General features: G+C 41.8%; 1 protein-coding gene across 3 annotated transcripts; it reads left to right on the top strand.

Annotated features, from left to right (window-relative positions):
• The first annotated feature begins 612 nt into the window (after positions 1 to 612).
• YPEL5 (yippee like 5) lies at positions 613 to 17,420 on the top strand. Of its 3 annotated transcripts, none has more exons than XM_047853222.1 (3): positions 613 to 742; positions 13,821 to 13,985; positions 15,504 to 17,420. In XM_047853222.1, the coding sequence occupies exons 2-3, from the start codon at positions 13,845 to 13,847 to the stop codon at positions 15,726 to 15,728; spliced, it is 366 nt and encodes a 121-aa protein (XP_047709178.1). In that variant the 5' UTR covers positions 613 to 742; positions 13,821 to 13,844; the 3' UTR covers positions 15,729 to 17,420. The 3 variants fall into 3 exon arrangements, with proteins under 3 accessions (XP_047709178.1, XP_047709179.1, XP_047709180.1); XM_047853223.1 differs by lacking the exon at positions 613 to 742 and adding an exon at positions 1,684 to 1,816; XM_047853224.1 differs by lacking the exon at positions 613 to 742 and adding an exon at positions 2,694 to 3,696.
• The last annotated feature ends 752 nt before the right edge of the window (positions 17,421 to 18,172 follow it).

The raw sequence follows: 18,172 nt of genomic DNA, 5'->3' as shown, positions 1-18,172 counted from the left end.
TTTTTAAGTAAATGGTGGCGCTCTATAAGGAGTGACTAGAGTAAGCAGTCTCAAGGAAATTAATTACACGGTACGTTTTAACTATCTAGGCACCTCCTTTGCCTAGAAAAACAGCCTGTTGTTTTCATTTGTCATTACTGGGCCTCAAAAAGCTAGGCCTTAGCTACCACCTGGTGACGCCAATGACGCGCGATGTCCTACAGCTGCCGCAATTAGAAAGCTGAGCCTTCTCCTTTAAGAAGCTGACTCACGTGGATGCTGTGTTGTGTGCTCTCAGCTGGGAAGGAGGTGGATCCTAAGTCTCTTCACATTGGCCTCTTCCCGAGAAGGGGCAGAGTTAGCCTCTTTGATTGGCTGCACGAGTACGAGGAGTAGAGTCAGGGGCGGGGCGAGCTGCGGGAGCTGGCTCAGGATCTGCGGCTTCTGGGAGGGGTGGGCAGCGCCGCGGAGGGGTGAGGGAGTGGGGGAGGGTGAACCAGAAAAGGGGCGGGGCCCAGCGGAAGGGGCAGGGTGCCGGGAATGAGGGCGGGGCCTAGAAATGAAGGGCATTCTGGGCCAACTGGGAGAGCCCACTGTTCCAGGGGCGGAGCTACGCCGAGTGATTGACGCTGAGGCCCAACCAGGGAGAGGCGGGGCCAAGGCCAGGGCCTGACTAAACCTGGAGACTCGGGTGGCCGAGGGGCTTCATCCCAGTTGAGGAGCGAAGAACCGCCGGCGGCCGCGGATCTCACAGCCGCTCGGGGTGAGTGCGGTTGGCGGGGGCCGGGCTCGGAGCCCGGTGGAGGCTGAGGAGCCCTCCAGGTCGACGGCTTCGAAGCACTCGGGAATCGGCCCGGGGCGGGGGACCCTGGCAGGAAGTGCCTCTTTCTCGCCGCGCTCCCCCTGGGGTCCCAGCGCGGCCGCCTTCGACCCCTCTGGGCGGGTCCCGGCGCCGGGGCTGCGGGTAGACGGGCTGGGCTGTTTCCTCTTTGTGAGGCCCAGGCGCGGCGGCCGCCGTCGGCCCGCCCCCGCCGCGCAGCCGGGGCGACCGGCGCGCCCGCAACAGCCGCGACCCCTCCGCTCGGCGCCCGCGCCCTCCTGCCGCAGTCTCTCGCCCGGCCAGTATCCGCCGCGCAGCCTGGGAGGCCCTTCCGCGGGCAGTTTGGCCGGCAACCTCCCCCGCCCCGGCTGCCCCGCCCCCACGGGCCGCGTCCCCGCCGCAGTGTCGGGGGCGCGCCGGGGTTCCGCGCCGCCGCGGTCGTCGGGAGGCCTGCTCTTCTGCAGCCTCGCCGCGCCCCCGGCGTCGAAGTGAAGTCCGAGCTCTGCTGGGCAACGGGCGGGGGTCGTCTTTAAAAAGGGCCGCTGTCCCGGCTGCCCGGCACTAGGCACGGGCGGGGGGCCTCGTTGGCTTTGTGTCTGCCCCCCCCGGGTGACTGCCGGCCACCCTGCCCTGCAGCTCGCTGGCTGGCCCCAGGAACGAGCGTGTGGCCCCGCCGGGTTGGCGGAGGGCGGGGTGGGACTGTTGGGCGGCCGTCGGGCGTCCCGGGCTGCGGCGGGCCGGCCGGGACCCCGCGCCGCCGCCCGCTCAGCTGTTTCCGGCCCGTGTTTGTGGTGCGGGAGGAGGCCGCCTCGCTCGGTCGGCCCCTCCCGATTGGCCCGCGGCGTCACGTGCCCACAATCAGCTGGGGCCAGCTGGGGCCGCAGGCGGCTGGCGGGTCGCGCGGTCGCCGGCAGCCGGCGGAGGGGGCCGCGCCCTTCCTCGCGGTTCTCTTCTCCGCCCCCGCCGCCGGCTGGAGGGTGGGCGTGCTCTCGCAGCTTCTTTATTTTAGGCAGCTAGGTAAGACAATGAGTATTATGAACAGCGGGAGTTGGAAAACGGAACTGCTACAAAGATCTGTTTAATCCTGACTCTTATTAATCCCCCCCCCCTTCAAGGGAGAGTCTGGGAAGGTGTACAGCTCATTTATTTTTAAACTTTTTCTGTTTACAGGGCCTTGTTGGTAATCTGAGGATTTTTATTCCAGTTCTCTCTGACAGATGGAAAACCTGAAGTAACCTCAGGCTAGCTAACCTTGTGTTTTTGGAAAATTAGCCTTGCTGGTGAAGTAACTGGGGGGCGAGGGGGGGGTTGGTAATAGGATATTAGCTCACTTTGCGTAGCCGCGCATACAGTGTTGCAGCCGAATTCGCACACAGGTGAACCAAAATACATGAAGTGTTTCCTGGGTAAATATTTGTGCCAGATGTGAAGTGTCTAGGTGTATTCTCTTCCTGAAAGTTTATGGCATATATGTACTGTATTAGATAAGATGGAAATTACCAAGAACTCATGGTCTTTTCTCTAGAAGCCTGTAACTTAGTAAAAAGTCATGAACAAATGAAATTGAGTAACCATATAAACTTAAACGTTAGTCAAATACGAAATAGGTGTTATAGAGGTTGAAAAACCGGGGCAGTGAAAAAAATGGGTAAGAGTCAAGTAGGAAGCATTTCGAACTGGACCGGTATTGCCCCGACCTGGAAAACGAGAGTCTTTGGGGGACATCCAGGCCTAGAAGGAAATATAGGCCCGGACCATTTACAAATAGTGAGAAGGTGGAGCTGGTGGAATTTGGCACACAGTGAATTTTCCATCTCCCATTATCTTTCTGGGTAGGTACTGGAACACCAGGTAGAATGTACTTCCTGGGAAAGACTGATGTCTACCTTTATCATACTCTCACCCAGCTCAGTGCCCAATGCAGGCCTACTGGTTGACTTGTTTTTGAAGTTTATCTCTAGCAACCATCTTCTCTATGAGAGAGGGAGATGATAAAATGTGCTCAAGTAAACTATTTAGTTCTGTACAGGGGAACTAAGGAAGTTGGATTTTTAGAAAAGTAAGGTTGGTAACATACATGTGGTTTCTAAACCACATGTCTGGATTATCAAGGACTTTTCCCTAGACTTACTTGCGTTTTGTTCTACTTAAGTGGTAGGAGAGAGAAAAAGGTTTAGAAACCATTAAAAAGCAAGGGGAAATAAAACCAAAATAAGTCTAAAAAGATGTTAAATTAGACAGTACCCTCCAATACAGGCCTAACACTCCTAAATATGTTCACGAGATGTGAAAGTTAGTTCTAAATATATTCATGAGATATGAACATAGTCCTAAGTATATTTGCACCAAGAATATCACTTTAGGTTTTATAGAGCCTGAATGGCTGTAGAAATCATCTGTTTCTCTGGTAATCCTGTGTAGTAATGGCTGGGTAATGTAGGAACTGAACCTTAGCTATGACATGAACTTCTACTTGACACCTGAATCAGGAAACCAGACAGTTAATTTATACTCTAGTGTATCCAATAAGAGGCTTTTTTGACTCATGGTATTGCATCACAACAAAGGAGAGAGCTTGAATTTGTCTTGCCAGTGGGTGTTTTGGGGAGATTACCAACTCAGATTGTTTAGCTGACTCACTGAGTTACATGACTACTCCTATTTTCTAGTGATGACTAAATACGTATTATAGAAATATAGTAAACCTGGAAAACATTCAACAACAACAAAGGCATTATTTGAAGGACGGGAACAAAAATAGTGAAGTTACTGTCAGTTGAAGAGCTGATTCCACCACTAGAACATCATTTGACACAGTAAAGAAAACTGATCGGGTATCGCAAGAGAATTAACAAGAGGAAAACACAGCTTGCTTTTGTCCCTGAAACCTTGGCTTGGTAAATATTTTGTACAAAAATTGGTAAATTGATTTTATGATACATTATGAATTTAACGTATTTTCTCCCTTGTAGTTTTTAAGTAGAATTCCATCACAAATCAGTATGAAAATAGTTGATGAGATAACAGCATTAAATGTTAACTATAGTAATCAACTATTTAAAGTCTTTAGATTTTGTTCCTTTGTTTTGGAGACGGGAGAGACTGAAAAGTAGATAAACATGCTCCAGCATGTTTTCATTTTACCAGAACTATTGCAAAACACAGTCTCCTCTAAAAGGGCAGATTTCTTCAGCCCTTTCTGTACTGGGCTCCTATACCATTCCCTGCTGGAGAGAGTCCTTGTACCTTGTATTTGCCAACCATCTGCTGGCATTGGAAAAGCCCCTCTTACTGGCCCAGCAATAGGTGGAGTCCCAGTATTGTGTGGTCTGTGGTCTGTGGAAATGCCCTAAGAAACTAATCGCTCTACTGAGGAAGAATCTTATCTGTGAATGGGGGGTTTTCCCGTCAGTGGATCCTTAGAGACTCATCAGTGCTTACTATTCTCTCTGGAGTTTTTAGGGTTGGACAGTAAAATGCTTTCTTTGCTGAATTCTGCCTGCCAGGGTTGGATCCTAACTGGATTATTAACCACAGGGAGGGCGTGTACCTATTTTAAGACCTGGAACTGTGACACTGAGAATTTGAGATGCTTCACAAGGTTTCTAACTTTCCTTCTGCTTTTAATTTCTGTCACCTCATCACTTAGCTTTGCAGTGATGAACAGGAGATGAAGCCAGTTGTTTGTTTCATAGTCTGTGTTTTGATTTCTCCTCTTTAATAGGAAGGAGAAGTTGGGGTGGGGAATGTGGAAGAAGGAAATCTAGTTTTACTGCATTTACCTTTGTTTAACATTTATGATGTGCCAGGCACTGTTCTCCTAATGTATTCTCTCCATTTAATTGTCACAACTCAGAGATGGGTAATGCTGTCTCCGTTTCACAGCTGAAGAAGCAGAAGATAACTTATCCAAAGTTTACACAGCTTACAAGGGGCAGAGCTGAGATGTGAACCCAGGCTGTCTGACTCCAGAATTCAAATATCTGGGCCACGTTATTTAAATCCTGGAAATGAGAGAGAAGAAGGCAGCAGCTAGGAATATATTATTTATTTTTGTAATCTTTTTAGAGCTAATCTGATTATAGAAAGTTAAAGATGTTAGCTAGAAAAATCTGAAGAAAAGGGGAGCAGGATAAAATTGATCTTGTCTGGTACTCCTGTTGATCCTTAACCCTGAGTGGCAACTAAGTTTACTTTTTTTTTTTTTTTTTTTAATTAAAAAAGACTATCTGCTTTCTAAGTGAAAAACCCTGTTCGCCATCTGAAGGAGTTTTTAACAGTGGTCAGCACACCTTCTGTCAGGGGCCAGATAGTGAATATTGTGAATTTTACAAGCCATAAGGTTTCAGCCATAACTGTTCAAATTCTGCTGTTGGGGTGAGACAGCTGTCAAGTATAAGCAAATGTGCGTGATTATGTCCCAATAAAACTTTATTTATGGACATTAAAGTTTGAATGTTTCATAGTTCTCATGTGCCACAAAATAATCTTTTGATTATTTTTCTGTTTTTTTCTTACTATTTAAATTGTGAAAACCATCCTTAGTTTGTGGGTGGTATAAAAACAAGTGGTGAGCTGAATTTTGCCCACTGGCCTTAGTTGCCTGACCCCTGTTTTTTGTTTGTTTGGTTGGGGTTTTTTTTGGTTTTTTTTTTTTTTTTTTTTTTTGGTTTTATTTTCTTTTACGTTTTATTTTTTGTTACTATTTTTTTAGTATAATTTATTGTCAAGTTAGCTGACATACGTTATATACAGTGTGCTCTTGGTTTCGGGGGTAGATTCCTGTGATTCATCTCTTATATACAACACCCAGTGCTCATCCCGACAAGTGCTCTCCTCGATGCCCATCACCCATTTTCCCCTCTCACCACCACCCATCAACCCTCAGTTCTCTGTATGTAAGAGTCTCATATGGGTTTGCGTCCCTCCCACTCTGTTTGAAACTATTTTTTCCCCTTCTTTCCCCATGGTCTTTTGTTAAGTTTCTCAAGTTACACATATGAGTTAAATGATAGGGTATCTGTCTTTCTCTGACTGACTTATTTCACTTAACATAATACCCTACAGTTCCATCCACATTTTTGCAAATGGCAGAATTTCATTCTGTCTCATTGCCAAGTAGTATTCCAGTGTGTGTGTGTGTGTGTGTGTGTGTGTGTGTGTGTATATATATATATATATACACACACACACACCTATATACACACATACCACATGTTCTTTATCCACTCATCAGTTGGTGGACATTTGGGCTCTTTCCATGACTTGGCTATTGTTGAAAGTGTTGCTATAAACATGGGGTACATGTGCCCCTATGAATCACCACTCCTGTATCCTTTGGATAATTCCTAGTAGTGCTATTGTTGGGTCATAGGGTAGCTCTCTTTTTAATTTTTTGAGGAACCTCCATACTGTCTTCCAGAGCAGCTACACCAGTTTGCATTCCCGCCAAGAGGGCTCCCGTTTCTCCACATCCTTGCCAACATCTGTTTCCTGGGTTGTTGATTTTGGCCACTCTGACCTGTGTGAGGTGGTATCTCAGTGTGGTTTTGATTTGTATTTCCCTGATGATGAGTGATGTTGAGCATCTTCTCATGTGTCTGTTGGTCATCCGGATGTCTTCTTTGGAAGTGTCTGTTCATGTCTTCTGCCCATTTCTTCACTGGATTATTTGGTTTTTTTGGGTGTTAAGTTTGGTAAATTCTTTATAGATTTTGGGTACTAACCCTTTCTGATAAGTCATTTGCAAATATCTTCTCCCATTCCGTTGCCTTTTAGTTTTGTTGATGGTTTCCTTTGCGGTACAGAAGCTTTTTATCTTGATGAGGTCCCAGTAGTTCATTTTTGCATTTATTTCCCTTGCCTTCAGAGATGTGTCGAGTAGGAAGTTGCTGCAGCTGAGGGCCTGACCCCTGTTTTTCAACGTTTATTTGTTTTTGGGACAGAGAGAGACAGAGCATGAACGGGGGAGGGGCAGAGAGAGAGAGGGAGACACAGAATCGGAAACAGGCTCCAGGCCCTGAGCCATCAGCCCAGAGCCCGACGCGGGGCTCGAACTCACAGACCGTGAGATCGTGACCTGGCTGAAGTCGGACGCTCAACCGACTGCGCCACCCAGGCGCCCCCTGACCCCTGTTTTTAAGGAAAGTATGTAGCAATGAGCCAAACTAACCAACAGGACACCATATTTGTTACTGATTTATATATATGTATGTGTAGAAATGTGCTGTGAACAAGTGGAATTTGAAATTAAGAACAGTAGTATTTAGTACCCCAAAATAAATACTTAGGTATAAATCTAACAAAATGTGACAAGATCTGTATGAGGGAAAATACAAAACTCTGATGAATGAAATCAAGAATGAAATAAATGGAGAGAGTCCCTGTTGTCAAGATACCAGTTCTTCCCAACTTTAGAGTCAATGCAATCCCAATCCCAACAAGTTCCTTTGTGAATATCAACAAATGGATTCTAAAGTTTCTATAAGGAGGCAAAAGACTAGCCAAGACAATATTGAAGGAAAAGAATAAAGTCAGAACACTGACACTACTTGACTTTAAGACTTAATATGAAGCTACAGTAATCAAGACAGTATGGTATTGACCAAAGAATAGACAAATAGATCAGTGGGAAAGAATAGAGAGCCCAGAAATAGATCCACGTAAAGATCGTCAGCTGATATTTGACACAGCAGCAAAGGCAATACAGCAGAGCAAAGATAGTATTTTCAATAAATGGTGCTAAAACAACCGGACCCCCACATGCAAAAAAAAAAAAAAAATCTAGACCCAGACTGTACACGCATTCACAAAAATTAACTCAAAATCAGTCACAGACCTAAATGTAAAAGGCAAAACTATAAAACTCACAGAAGATAACATAGGAGAAAATCTAGATGGTATTGCATATGGCAGTGACTTTTTAATTTTTTTTTTCAACGTTTTTATTTATTTTTTTGGGACAGAGAGAGACAGAGCATGAACGGGGGAGGGGCAGAGAGAGAGGGAGACACAGAATCGGAAACAGGCTCCAGGCTCCGAGCCATCCGCCCAGAGCCTGACGCGGGGCTCAAAATCACGGACCGCAAGATCGTGACCTGGCTGAAGTCGGACACTTAACCGACTGCACCACCCAGGTGCCCCGGCAGTGACTTTTTAAATACAACACCAAAGGCATGATCCATGAAAGAAATAATTGATTACCTGGAACTCATTAAAATTAAAAACTTTTGTGCAAAAGATGTCGAGAGTAAGAGGATAAGCCACAGATTGGGAGCAAATATTTGCCAAAGACTGATAAAGGATTTCTCCAAAACATACCAAGAACTGTGAAAAACTGAACAAAAAGAAAACAACCTGATTGAAAAACGGCAGGGGGGTGGGAGGGAGGAGAAAGTGGGTGATGGGTATTGAGGAGGGCACCTTTTGGGATGAGCACTGGGTGTTGTATGGAAACCAATTTGTCAATAAATTTCATTAAAAAAAAAAAAGAAAAACGGCAAATAGCATATGAAAAGCTGCTCCATGTCATATGTCATTAGGGAAATGCAAATTAAAACAACAATGAGATACCAATACGCACCTATTAAAATGGTCAAAACCCTGAACCCTGGCAATACCAAATGCTGGCAAGGATGTGTAGAGCAATAGGAACTTTGATTCCTTGCTGGTAGGAATATAAAATGGAAGACACAGTGGTTTCTTACAAAACTAAACCTACCATACAATCCAGCAATTGCACTCCTTGGTACATCTCCAAAGGGGCTGAAAACTTCTATCCATACAAAACCTGCCTTTCACACATTTCTGAAAGACAAAAATCTTGCCTTATTTTGCTGTGAACCTAAAACTGCTAAAAACAAAACTTAAATCTGACCTAAAAATGGCTATTTAATAAAATAGGAAGATATTTTATTGACTTGGCCTCAAACTAGGAAATTACATAGTCTATATTGTCTAACACGTTAAGTTTATTTATTTTAGAGTATGTGTGGGCAGCAGGGAGAGAGAGAGAATCCCAGGCAGGCTCTGTGCTTAGAGCTGTGAGGTCGTGACCTGAGCCAAAATCCAGAGTAGGGCACTTAAGCAACTGAGCCACCCAGGCACCCCCATATTGTCTAATTTTTAACATAGTTGACCTGGAGCAACACAAGTTTAAACTGATGAGTCTGCTTATACATGCATTTTTTTCAATAAATACTGTCGATGTATTTTTTCATAGTTTTCTTAATGTTCTCTATTGTAAGAATACAGTATGTAATACATCTAATATAGAAAAGGTGTTATTTGATGCTTATGTTATTGGCTGTGGTTTATGTTATGTTTATGTTGTCTGTAGGCTTCTGGTCAACAATAGACTATTAAGTTTTGGGGGGAGTCTGTGGTTATTTGCAGATTTTCAACTGTGCAAGGTGGGGGCAGGGGTTGGCATCCCTGACCATCCCCCTCTCCCTCATTTTGTTCAAGAGTCACTTGTAATCCATTCCTGGAGATGTCTTTCATGGATTTTTCAAAGAGAAAAAAACCTTTCTTTTTTTCTCTTACAAGTTCTGTAAATCGTGTAAATTTTTAAAAATTCTGTTAAAAAGGTATAGTTTCTAAAAATGTGATTGCTTCACTAGGGTCTCCTATTAAAATAGAAAATGGAAATTCTAAGTAGCTAAATGTGCTATTCAAGGGGAAGGAAATTGAAACAGTTACTAAAATGTGATCTATAGATCATCTATGAATTTCACTTGTATTTTCAACTTGGCTTCTCAGTTTCCAGTAACTTCAGTTAAACTGATAATAGCCTACCAATAAACAACCACGTTTGGTAGTTCTTTCAAGCTTTTAAGGATTTTAATAACCTGGAACTAAGAAAAGGAGTACCAAAGAGACCTTATTTATTAAATTATCTGGGGGAATAGTACTTATTAAAATTGTGTTTTGCTTGAAATGTTAAAAAGAAAGAACACATCTTAAAGCTTTAGCTGTGATGCATTTGACCTTAGTTTTGGTTATAAACTTGAACTTCAACACTGACAGAGACCAAAGTGTGCATTTTACTAGTTAAGATATGATAAGGTGTCCCTACAGTTGACACAGAAATCGTTAGTCATCTATGAAAGCTCAGTTTTAAGGTTTTTTTTAAATATGTGGCTGAAGGGTTTTGGGGACTCTTCTAAGTCTAAGCAAGGGACTTAGCATATCTGGGAAATATTTTGAACATAAAACCAGAAAATAGATCAGTGATTGCCTGTGATTGAAGAGGGGCTTGTGGGAATTTGGGGGAGGTGATAGAAATATTCTAACGCTGGTTTGTGGTGATATGCAGTGGTGGCATAACTTTATAAATTTACTAAAAATCATTCAGTTGTACACTTACAGTGGCTAGATTTTATGGTATGTAATTTATTCCTTTAAAAATCTGGGGGGGTGGTTCTTAAAAGAATTAGCTATATGCTGTCAGACAAAAAGTTTCAAAGTTTGTGAAGGAGTAGTCTATTTGAGCTCTTAGAGATGGCTAAAGCACATTCCTTTGACCTTATTTTCGTAGTGCTATTAAGTTCAGCACAAGTATAGTGACACCCGTGAATGTATGTTGCATTTGATAATAACACAGTCCCTAGCCACAAGAGGTTTATCTAGGAGGGATGAGAATTTCAATTAAGACATTGATGGGGAAGGAGGAAAGACCTCCAAAAGTGATTTAGGAAGTACTGTTGGTTTTGCAATTTTTCTAAGAAGTTGCCAGGGTTTCTCATTTAGGAGAGTGTGTCATTTGAATTGGCCACCAACCAAGAAAGGAAATCTAGGAGGGATCAGCATGGAGGCAGGAAGGGTACATGGTAAATCTGAATCTGGCAGCCCAGTGGTCACTAGAGAATAAAGAGTCAAAAGAACTGGGGCAAGGTTTCATTCAGGCCCTAGCTTGGCCAGTGTCAGGACTTTATTTCTTCCTCTAACTAGGAGGGTGACAAATTCCTAGTTAAGAAAAGTCAAGATTAAATGTGGTATGTAAAGTACCTAGTGCAGTGTCCCATGCAGTGTAGACGCTAAGTAATTGCTAGGTGTAAGGCAGAGTTTAATATATTCCCCAGATCCCAAGAAGCCTGATTCAGGTGTTACGTCTTAGCTTTTTAATGACCTTCCTCCTTAAATAATAAAGTGGCGTTGTGATTGATACCAGCCTCTTGAGAATTTGGATAGTGTGAGTCAGTAGTAGGTTGTTCCTAGCCCTGCAAAGCTAAGGCTTAACACCTAGAACCTGATGACCCCACCCTGCACAGGTTTTTCTACTTCCTAAAGACTTTTGACAGAAAAGGATGTTTTGCTGGTTTTTGCTAGATTCCATGGCATTCCAACTTAGCTTTTTTGGCAAATAAGAACTACATTTTACAGTTTTGTGTACATATATAGTACTCTATAAATGGAAACCACAACTAGAAATAGTGACTCTGCACAGATATTTTTGGTTTTGGTAATGAATCATATAATTGAATCCAGTAAAAGTACTTGGGTAAAAGTAAAAAATAGACTGAATTTGAAGCAGGGAAGAGAAAGCATATTAAATCTCTTTACCCCATTTAGGATAAAGGGCCAGTAGCAAATGGTCAAGCTATATTGTAATTTTGAATCAAAGATAGAATGATGTAGGGTATAGGCAGAGTTCGTTTTGAAGCCCAGTACATTTTCCACAACAGCATTGTGTCTGCCATGGCCAATTCAAAAACATCTAGATACTTCTGTATTATGGTTGAAATAAGTTACACTATGAATATTATATTTAAAAGTTTGGAGAAAAATTGGCCTTAAAGTAGTGAGTCCCAGAAGCCCAAGCAGGGGGGTGAACTGCACAAATACTAGTTTTCAGAGAAATACAGAATCCCAGCACTGTGTCTTAAGACGTAGGACAGGAAACCTTGCTGTTGATTACTTTCTGTAGATGACTGGTATTAAGAAACATGACCCAGATCACCTGCTCACAAGCCGTTGCATGCTTTGGTTATGTGAAGAGTCATACACTCCGATGTCTTACAGGGGAAGTAATTATGTGATGCAAAGTGGTGATTGAGCAGACAGAATGACCTCAGGGGAGTTGCAGCTACCACTCAACTCTAGTCATTGTTGCCTTATGAGAACAGGTGCCCCATGTGCCAGATCTCCCCATTGTTTAAAAAAAAAAAAAAAAATACAGGCTCTATCGTTAGAAATCTCTCAAGTCTTAAATAGTGACCCAGCTGTTTTTTATTAATAAACTGTGTGGGCCACATTAAACATGTCCACAGTGGACATGTGTTTTGTAAGGAAAGGGTTGCCTGTCTTGTTCACTGCTGTGTCCCCTATGCCACCAAACGAGTTCGGCCTGCAGGCCTCAAATTTGCAACCTCTGACCTTTATGTAACAAATACTGTGTTCTTAAGCCTTTGGAAAAGGGAAAGCTATCATTTTAAAGGCTGAAACGATAGTTTTACCTTCTGTTGTCATTTTGCAAAAATGTAATCAAAAAGTTAAATACCATTTCTTAAGTGGTGTCATTTTCACCCAGGGTTTATTCATTGGCATGTTTGCTTAAAGTGAAGTGGTTTTCCTTTCACTAGCCACAGATTTTAATTGTACTTACCATTTGTTTTTCGTTCTTCTTAAACTTTCATATCAAAATATTTAATGGAAATCATAATGATCTTTGTGATAATGACTTTTCTGATGACCTTAGGACCACCTAATAACTAAAGAAGAAGTTCACAGATGTAAGAAGGATGGAATTTTTAATTTGTAATGAAATTTCCCCAAATTTAAAATGACAGTGGATTCTTACTACAAACATAAATTGTAGATTATTTTTCATAGTGGCAGCTATAGCAACTCTGCATGCCATTTAAAATGTATGTAATACAAATATTTAAAACACAGGAGCTGAAAGCCACACTGGGAATAAATTCTTTTTTTAATGAGAGCTGTTGTGTATTTTTGACTATATCTAGATCTTTAAAAAATAGCGTTTAAGGGGATTAATTGCTGTAAATTGAAGGAGTTGCATATATTCACTCTCTAACTTTTGAAATCCTGAAGTGTGATTATTCTTGTTTTGGAATTTGGATTCAAAGCTCCCCCCCATCCCCCCAATGTTTCAGCACTTCCGTGATATATTGAATCAGTGTGATTTCTTAAACATAAGTTATATAATAATGGCTGTTCTTTCTCTTCTTCTCTGTTCTTGTTTTCCTAGCCATATGCCAGGGCAGTGGAAGAATTTTGGCTTTAGGTTGGGTGAACTGCACTCCAGTCATGGTTTTCTGTACTTGAAAGCTGTGTAACCTTTGATCACTTAATAACCTTGAATAAGTTATGAAATGGGGCTGATAACCTCACAGAGTTATTATGACAATTTTGAAATAAGTAAAGCACCTAGTGCTCCACAGACTCCAACCTAATGTTAATGCCATCACCCCTCCATGGTTGTAGAGGTACCTGATGACCAGAGCCACCCCATGCTCTGGACCAAGACTCCCCTCTTCTCGTTTTCTGATCACCCCTTTTTCTACTCTTGGAATCATCCCACTCATGCCCCACAAGTCTTTCCTCAAATTATACATACTCAGAATGTACACTTAACACTTAGCCTAAGCCTTTCTGACATCTCTGCCTGTGCTTCTCATTATTCAGTTTTTGATACTCCACTTTTTCCTGTGTTTTTCATACCAACCAAGAGAGAAGTGATCTTGTTCTGGCCTCGCCTAAACATGTTTGCTTCCTTGGCTCACTGTTTCTAAACGGTTCTTAGCTTGGTTTGCCTGTTTATTTGTTCAGTGAATGAACCTTGGATCCTTTAGTACAGAGTCAACTATTTCCCATAATAGTGCTGCAAAGGAGTACTACTACAAAGTAGATACTTTATTTATATATATAATTTATGTATGTATGAATAAATGGTTCTCATATATATGTATGTATAAATGACTCCCACCAAGTAGATACCAGCAGTTTTTTTTTTTTTTTAAATCATAATGCTTTCTTGTGCTTTTCCATTTGCTCCTAGGTTTTTAGAACTTCAGCTATAAAAATGGGCAGAATTTTCCTTGATCACATTGGTGGTACCCGTCTGTTTTCTTGTGCAAACTGCGATACAATCCTGACCAACCGCTCAGAACTCATCTCTACTCGGTTCACAGGCGCCACTGGCAGAGCATTTCTTTTTAACAAGGTTGGTGGGAAGACCAGTTCCATTTCCTAAGTGGGTTCAGTGAATGTATTTGACAGCAGTGCTAGAATACCTCTCAGAGTTTGGAGATACCAGAAATGAGAGCTATAATCTGCATGTTCAAATGAGTGCCCACTAGCTTACCTTTGGGACCTTAGGAAGGGATTACTAGAATGTGAGTTTTTTACCATGAAAGTTTGAAGACTGTTACAATAAGAAGGGTAGTCTCCATTGCTTTAGAAAACATTCAGTGTAAGAATTTAGTAGTGACTTCATGGACTGTGGAAGAATGTAGAAATGCCACTACACCCATGTTACTGATTTGTCCTTACATGGGGATAGCTGCATTAAGCTTTCATAGCTTGACAGTGCAACTGAATGAAGATCATCTAACCAACTTCCCTTGCTCTAATTTATGCTCACCAGTCATCCTTCTGATTATGTTGTGGCTTATGGCATGCCAAGGGGAAGAGCATTTACCGATTTACTAATTAATGACTAGTCTGCCCACTTCTCTAATTTCTGGCTGGCTTTAAAATTGGTTGAGCCGATTCTGTCTCCTGGAAATCTCTAATGTGTACTAGCAGAGTTGAATTTCCAAATCTTTTAGGCTAAGAGACAGAACTAGTCTAAGGTACTGCTCTTAAAAGGTCAACTAAACTTCCCCTGTGGACACCCCTCTGTTCCACTTAGAAATAAGCTTTTCTCTCAAAGAATTGATAGTGTATACCCCTTGATCTTTCTTTAGGGATGGAGCAGGAGTGGTACACTATGGCAGGCCAGCTGCCTGTTTTTGTAAATAATGAAACACAGACATATTCATTCATGTATGTATTGCCTGTGGCTGCTTTTGTGCTACAACAGCAGAGCTACATAGTTAGAACAAAGATCATATAGCCTTCAAAGCCAGAAATATTTACTATCTGGCCATTTACAGAAGAGTAAAGTGTAGAGGACTTTCAGATGGTCAGAATCGTTGGAAATTCTTCACAGATTATTTGAATCCACTTGAAAACTGTATTGCCATGTATGATCTATAGTTGGCTTAGTGTGTCTTTTTCGGTTTGTATATAAAATGTATTTCCAGAAACAGATTTGGCAAACCTTTTTTATGGAATACAAGTTGCATACTAGGTTCTTTTACATTGGTAGCCTTATTTGAACTCCTTGTTGAATGGTGAATGATGACAGCTAGATCCAAACCAACATTTTACGACTCCAAGTTGAGGACTCTTCGCTGCAACACAGAAATGTAACTAGTGTATATGAATAATATGGTTAGGACTAGTATATAGTATAGTAATTCAAGATTGCATTAGATGTCCAGTGCAATTTCCAGATATTTGCCTTTCCCGGCAGCTTCTAAAAATAGCCCTTGGGAAGGGTATGGTAGGTTTGACTAAAGTAACAACTGCTGTTTGCTTTTCTCAAGTTGCTGTCATTGCATCAACCACAATAGTGTGTGCTTTTTGGGCCAGCAACTCACATGGCTCTGCAATTTTGTGTTCCCCTGTTTCTTAGGTAGTTAACCTGCAGTACAGTGAAGTTCAAGACCGGGTCATGCTCACTGGCCGCCACATGGTTCGAGACGTGAGCTGCAAGAACTGCAATAGCAAACTGGGATGGATCTATGAGTTTGCCACTGAAGACAGCCAGCGCTATAAGGAGGGCCGTGTGATCCTGGAGCGCGCTCTAGTGCGAGAGAGCGAGGGCTTTGAGGAGCATGTACCATCCGATAACTCTTGAAGAAAAAGAGCTAACTCCATCTCTTCCCAGGTCTCCTTCACTGAAAACAAAAATCTACTTACATACACTGTCACCTTAGCATCAGGGTCGGATTCATGAACTGCGGAACAAGAGGTTGTGAGAATCTAAGATGGAACCTTTCTTTCTTTCTTTTTTTTTTTTTTTTAATTTTCAATTTTCCATCCAGCAGCAGTGTGTAGAGAGAATATTATGCAGATGCTGTTAATTTTTTTTCCCCTGTGTTTACATCTTGAGGCAGAATAGTCTATCTGCAGCTACGTGATGGGCTATGTGAGGAAAAAAATCTGGGCTATTAGAGTGAAAAAGTGTGTTGTATGTAAATTTTGAAAGGAAAAATGTGTCAAGAGCATGGTTTTTAAACTTATTTGGGCTTCATTTAAAAAAAATTTTTTTTAAACCCAGTTATTTCACTTGATTTGCTAGCTTCAGGGAAGAGATCCGAATTTGTGACCAGCGCTAAAGGTTCAGTGTTAGTATGGCTTGTGCTGGCCATTGTGCCATATTCTTGTTGGAGATGAACCGTAGCACCAGAGCCCATCCTTCCTTGTCAGTCTTGACCCAAAGATGTCACCAGTCCTAGTTATTTGTCACCACGTAATTGGTGTTGATTGGAAACTTTTCCTGAAATGGGGCAGAACTGCTTGGTTGTCTTTTCCATGTAACTTAAGCATAGTAATATAAATAAAGTGATAGTTGGATGTTTTTGGTCCTGTGTTGCTTTTAAAAACACCTTTTAAAAGAGCAGAGTATTTGATAAGTAATTTTCCTGGTAGTGTTTCTTTTCATCTCTTAAGCTAAATTGAGTGTGTAGAGATTACTTTGTTTAAAGCATACTGTTTAAACTCCTAGTACTGCGTTAAGAAAAGAGTTGAACGGAATGTCTGTGCATCCATGCAGAAAGCATTTCATCTGCATCTGTTTTAAAAGAAGGGGAGAAATGAAGGAGCCTATCTAAAATTACTGCTTTGCAAAGTGTTTTCAGCCTGTCCTCAGTTTTGTGTTGATTTTGACAAGTCTGTAGAACCTAATAGTTTCATCAAAGCACTAGATCTGTCATTAGCATTATTTTCTCAGATCTACCCTCAGAAGTTCAACTATTGAAATTTAAACTGTACTTGGTCCTTTCAAGCAGAAAGGGATCAAATGTGACTCAGGGTGTTATTTTAGCCCCAAATTTACAACATTATGAAGTATTAAAGTATAAATGTTTCTTTATCCAAACTATTTCTAGATATTCTAGTATTTGTTTCTGGTGGAATAAATAACATTAAAATTGGCTAATTATTTAAAATGTGTGAATGGATGTTTGCGTGCTCAATCTCTAGGTCTTTGTCTAGAAAGGATATTTGCCTCAATTAGCAAAATCTTTCTGTCATTGGTATTAGAAGTGACTTCTGAGTACAGTTAAGATTAAGTTTCTCTTTTTTGCCTTCGGGCTTTTGGTTAGAGGCATAGGTCTCTGATGAAGTAGGTGTATAATACTGCATTTGAGAGAAGTGGACACAAATGATCTTTCCTTCACCGTGGAATAAATCTTCAAGCTTTAAGAACCAGCTTTCATTCCCATCCATTTCCATACTGGCCTTGGATTACATGCACATCCCCGCTAGCCTGCCTTATCTGCAGCACTATGAGCATTTGCTGTCACAATAAAGTATATTTTGTCTTGCATTGGTGCAATATTACTTATTTTCCACTGAGCCTTCTCTAGTAATCGTCTTAGTTTTAAAAAAAACTTTTTATTTTTGAGAGAGACAAAGCTTGAGTTGGGGGAGGGGCAGAGGGAGAGAGAGGGAGACACAGAATCGGAAGCAGGCTCCAGACTCTGGGCTGTCAGCACAGAGCCCGATGCAGGGCTCAGATTCACAAACTGCGAGATCATGACCTGAGCCAAAGTCGGATGCCTAACAGACTGAGCCACCCTGGCACTCCTCATCTTGTCTTAGTTTTAACGTGAACACATATGTCATACCTTTGAGTAGCTGTGGCTTTCTTCAATTAGCAGTGATAAAGTGAGATTCTGGCTCAACTTTACCTAATCTCCACCAGGAGATACTGAATTTACCAGTACTAACTTCTGTGAGATGACTTTGTCTCGGGCACTGATGAACTATAGTGTATATGAACAAATAAAATGACCCATCAGTACATTAGCTTCAGCGACTGGCAGGTACCACAATGAACAACAAGGTCTTCTGTCTTCCTCTTAAAATCTTTGCAAAAATAAAAAAGCAACGTGGAAGATCCAGTTGAATTGGATTGCTTATGGAAAAGCAAACACACTGTTCACTGGAGATGGGAAAGCACTAATGGGAAGGATTTTGCTTTGGGATGAGGAGGTTGACCAAATACAGGGGAGTATATCACATAATCAGTGGGTCACTGAGGGATGGACAGAGTAAGCTTTAATATTTGAAGACTTT

Source organism: Prionailurus viverrinus, chromosome A3 (assembly GCF_022837055.1).
Source record: "Prionailurus viverrinus isolate Anna chromosome A3, UM_Priviv_1.0, whole genome shotgun sequence".
Lineage (NCBI taxonomy): Eukaryota > Metazoa > Chordata > Mammalia > Carnivora > Felidae > Prionailurus > Prionailurus viverrinus.
The sequence above is the reverse complement of the archived record's forward strand: the minus strand, read 5'-3'. Positions and strand labels throughout refer to the sequence as shown.

What these genes read in the sequence shown, in the direction of transcription:
- YPEL5 (XM_047853222.1), top strand. Translation starts at nt 13,845, where the DNA reads ATGGGCAGAATTTTCCTTGATCACATTGGTGGTACCCGTCTGTTTTCT. An exon ending in GAGCATTTCTTTTTAACAAG is followed by an intron (nt 13,986 to 15,503) that starts GTTGGTGGGAAG and finishes CCTGTTTCTTAG; the next exon opens with GTAGTTAACCTGCAGTACAG.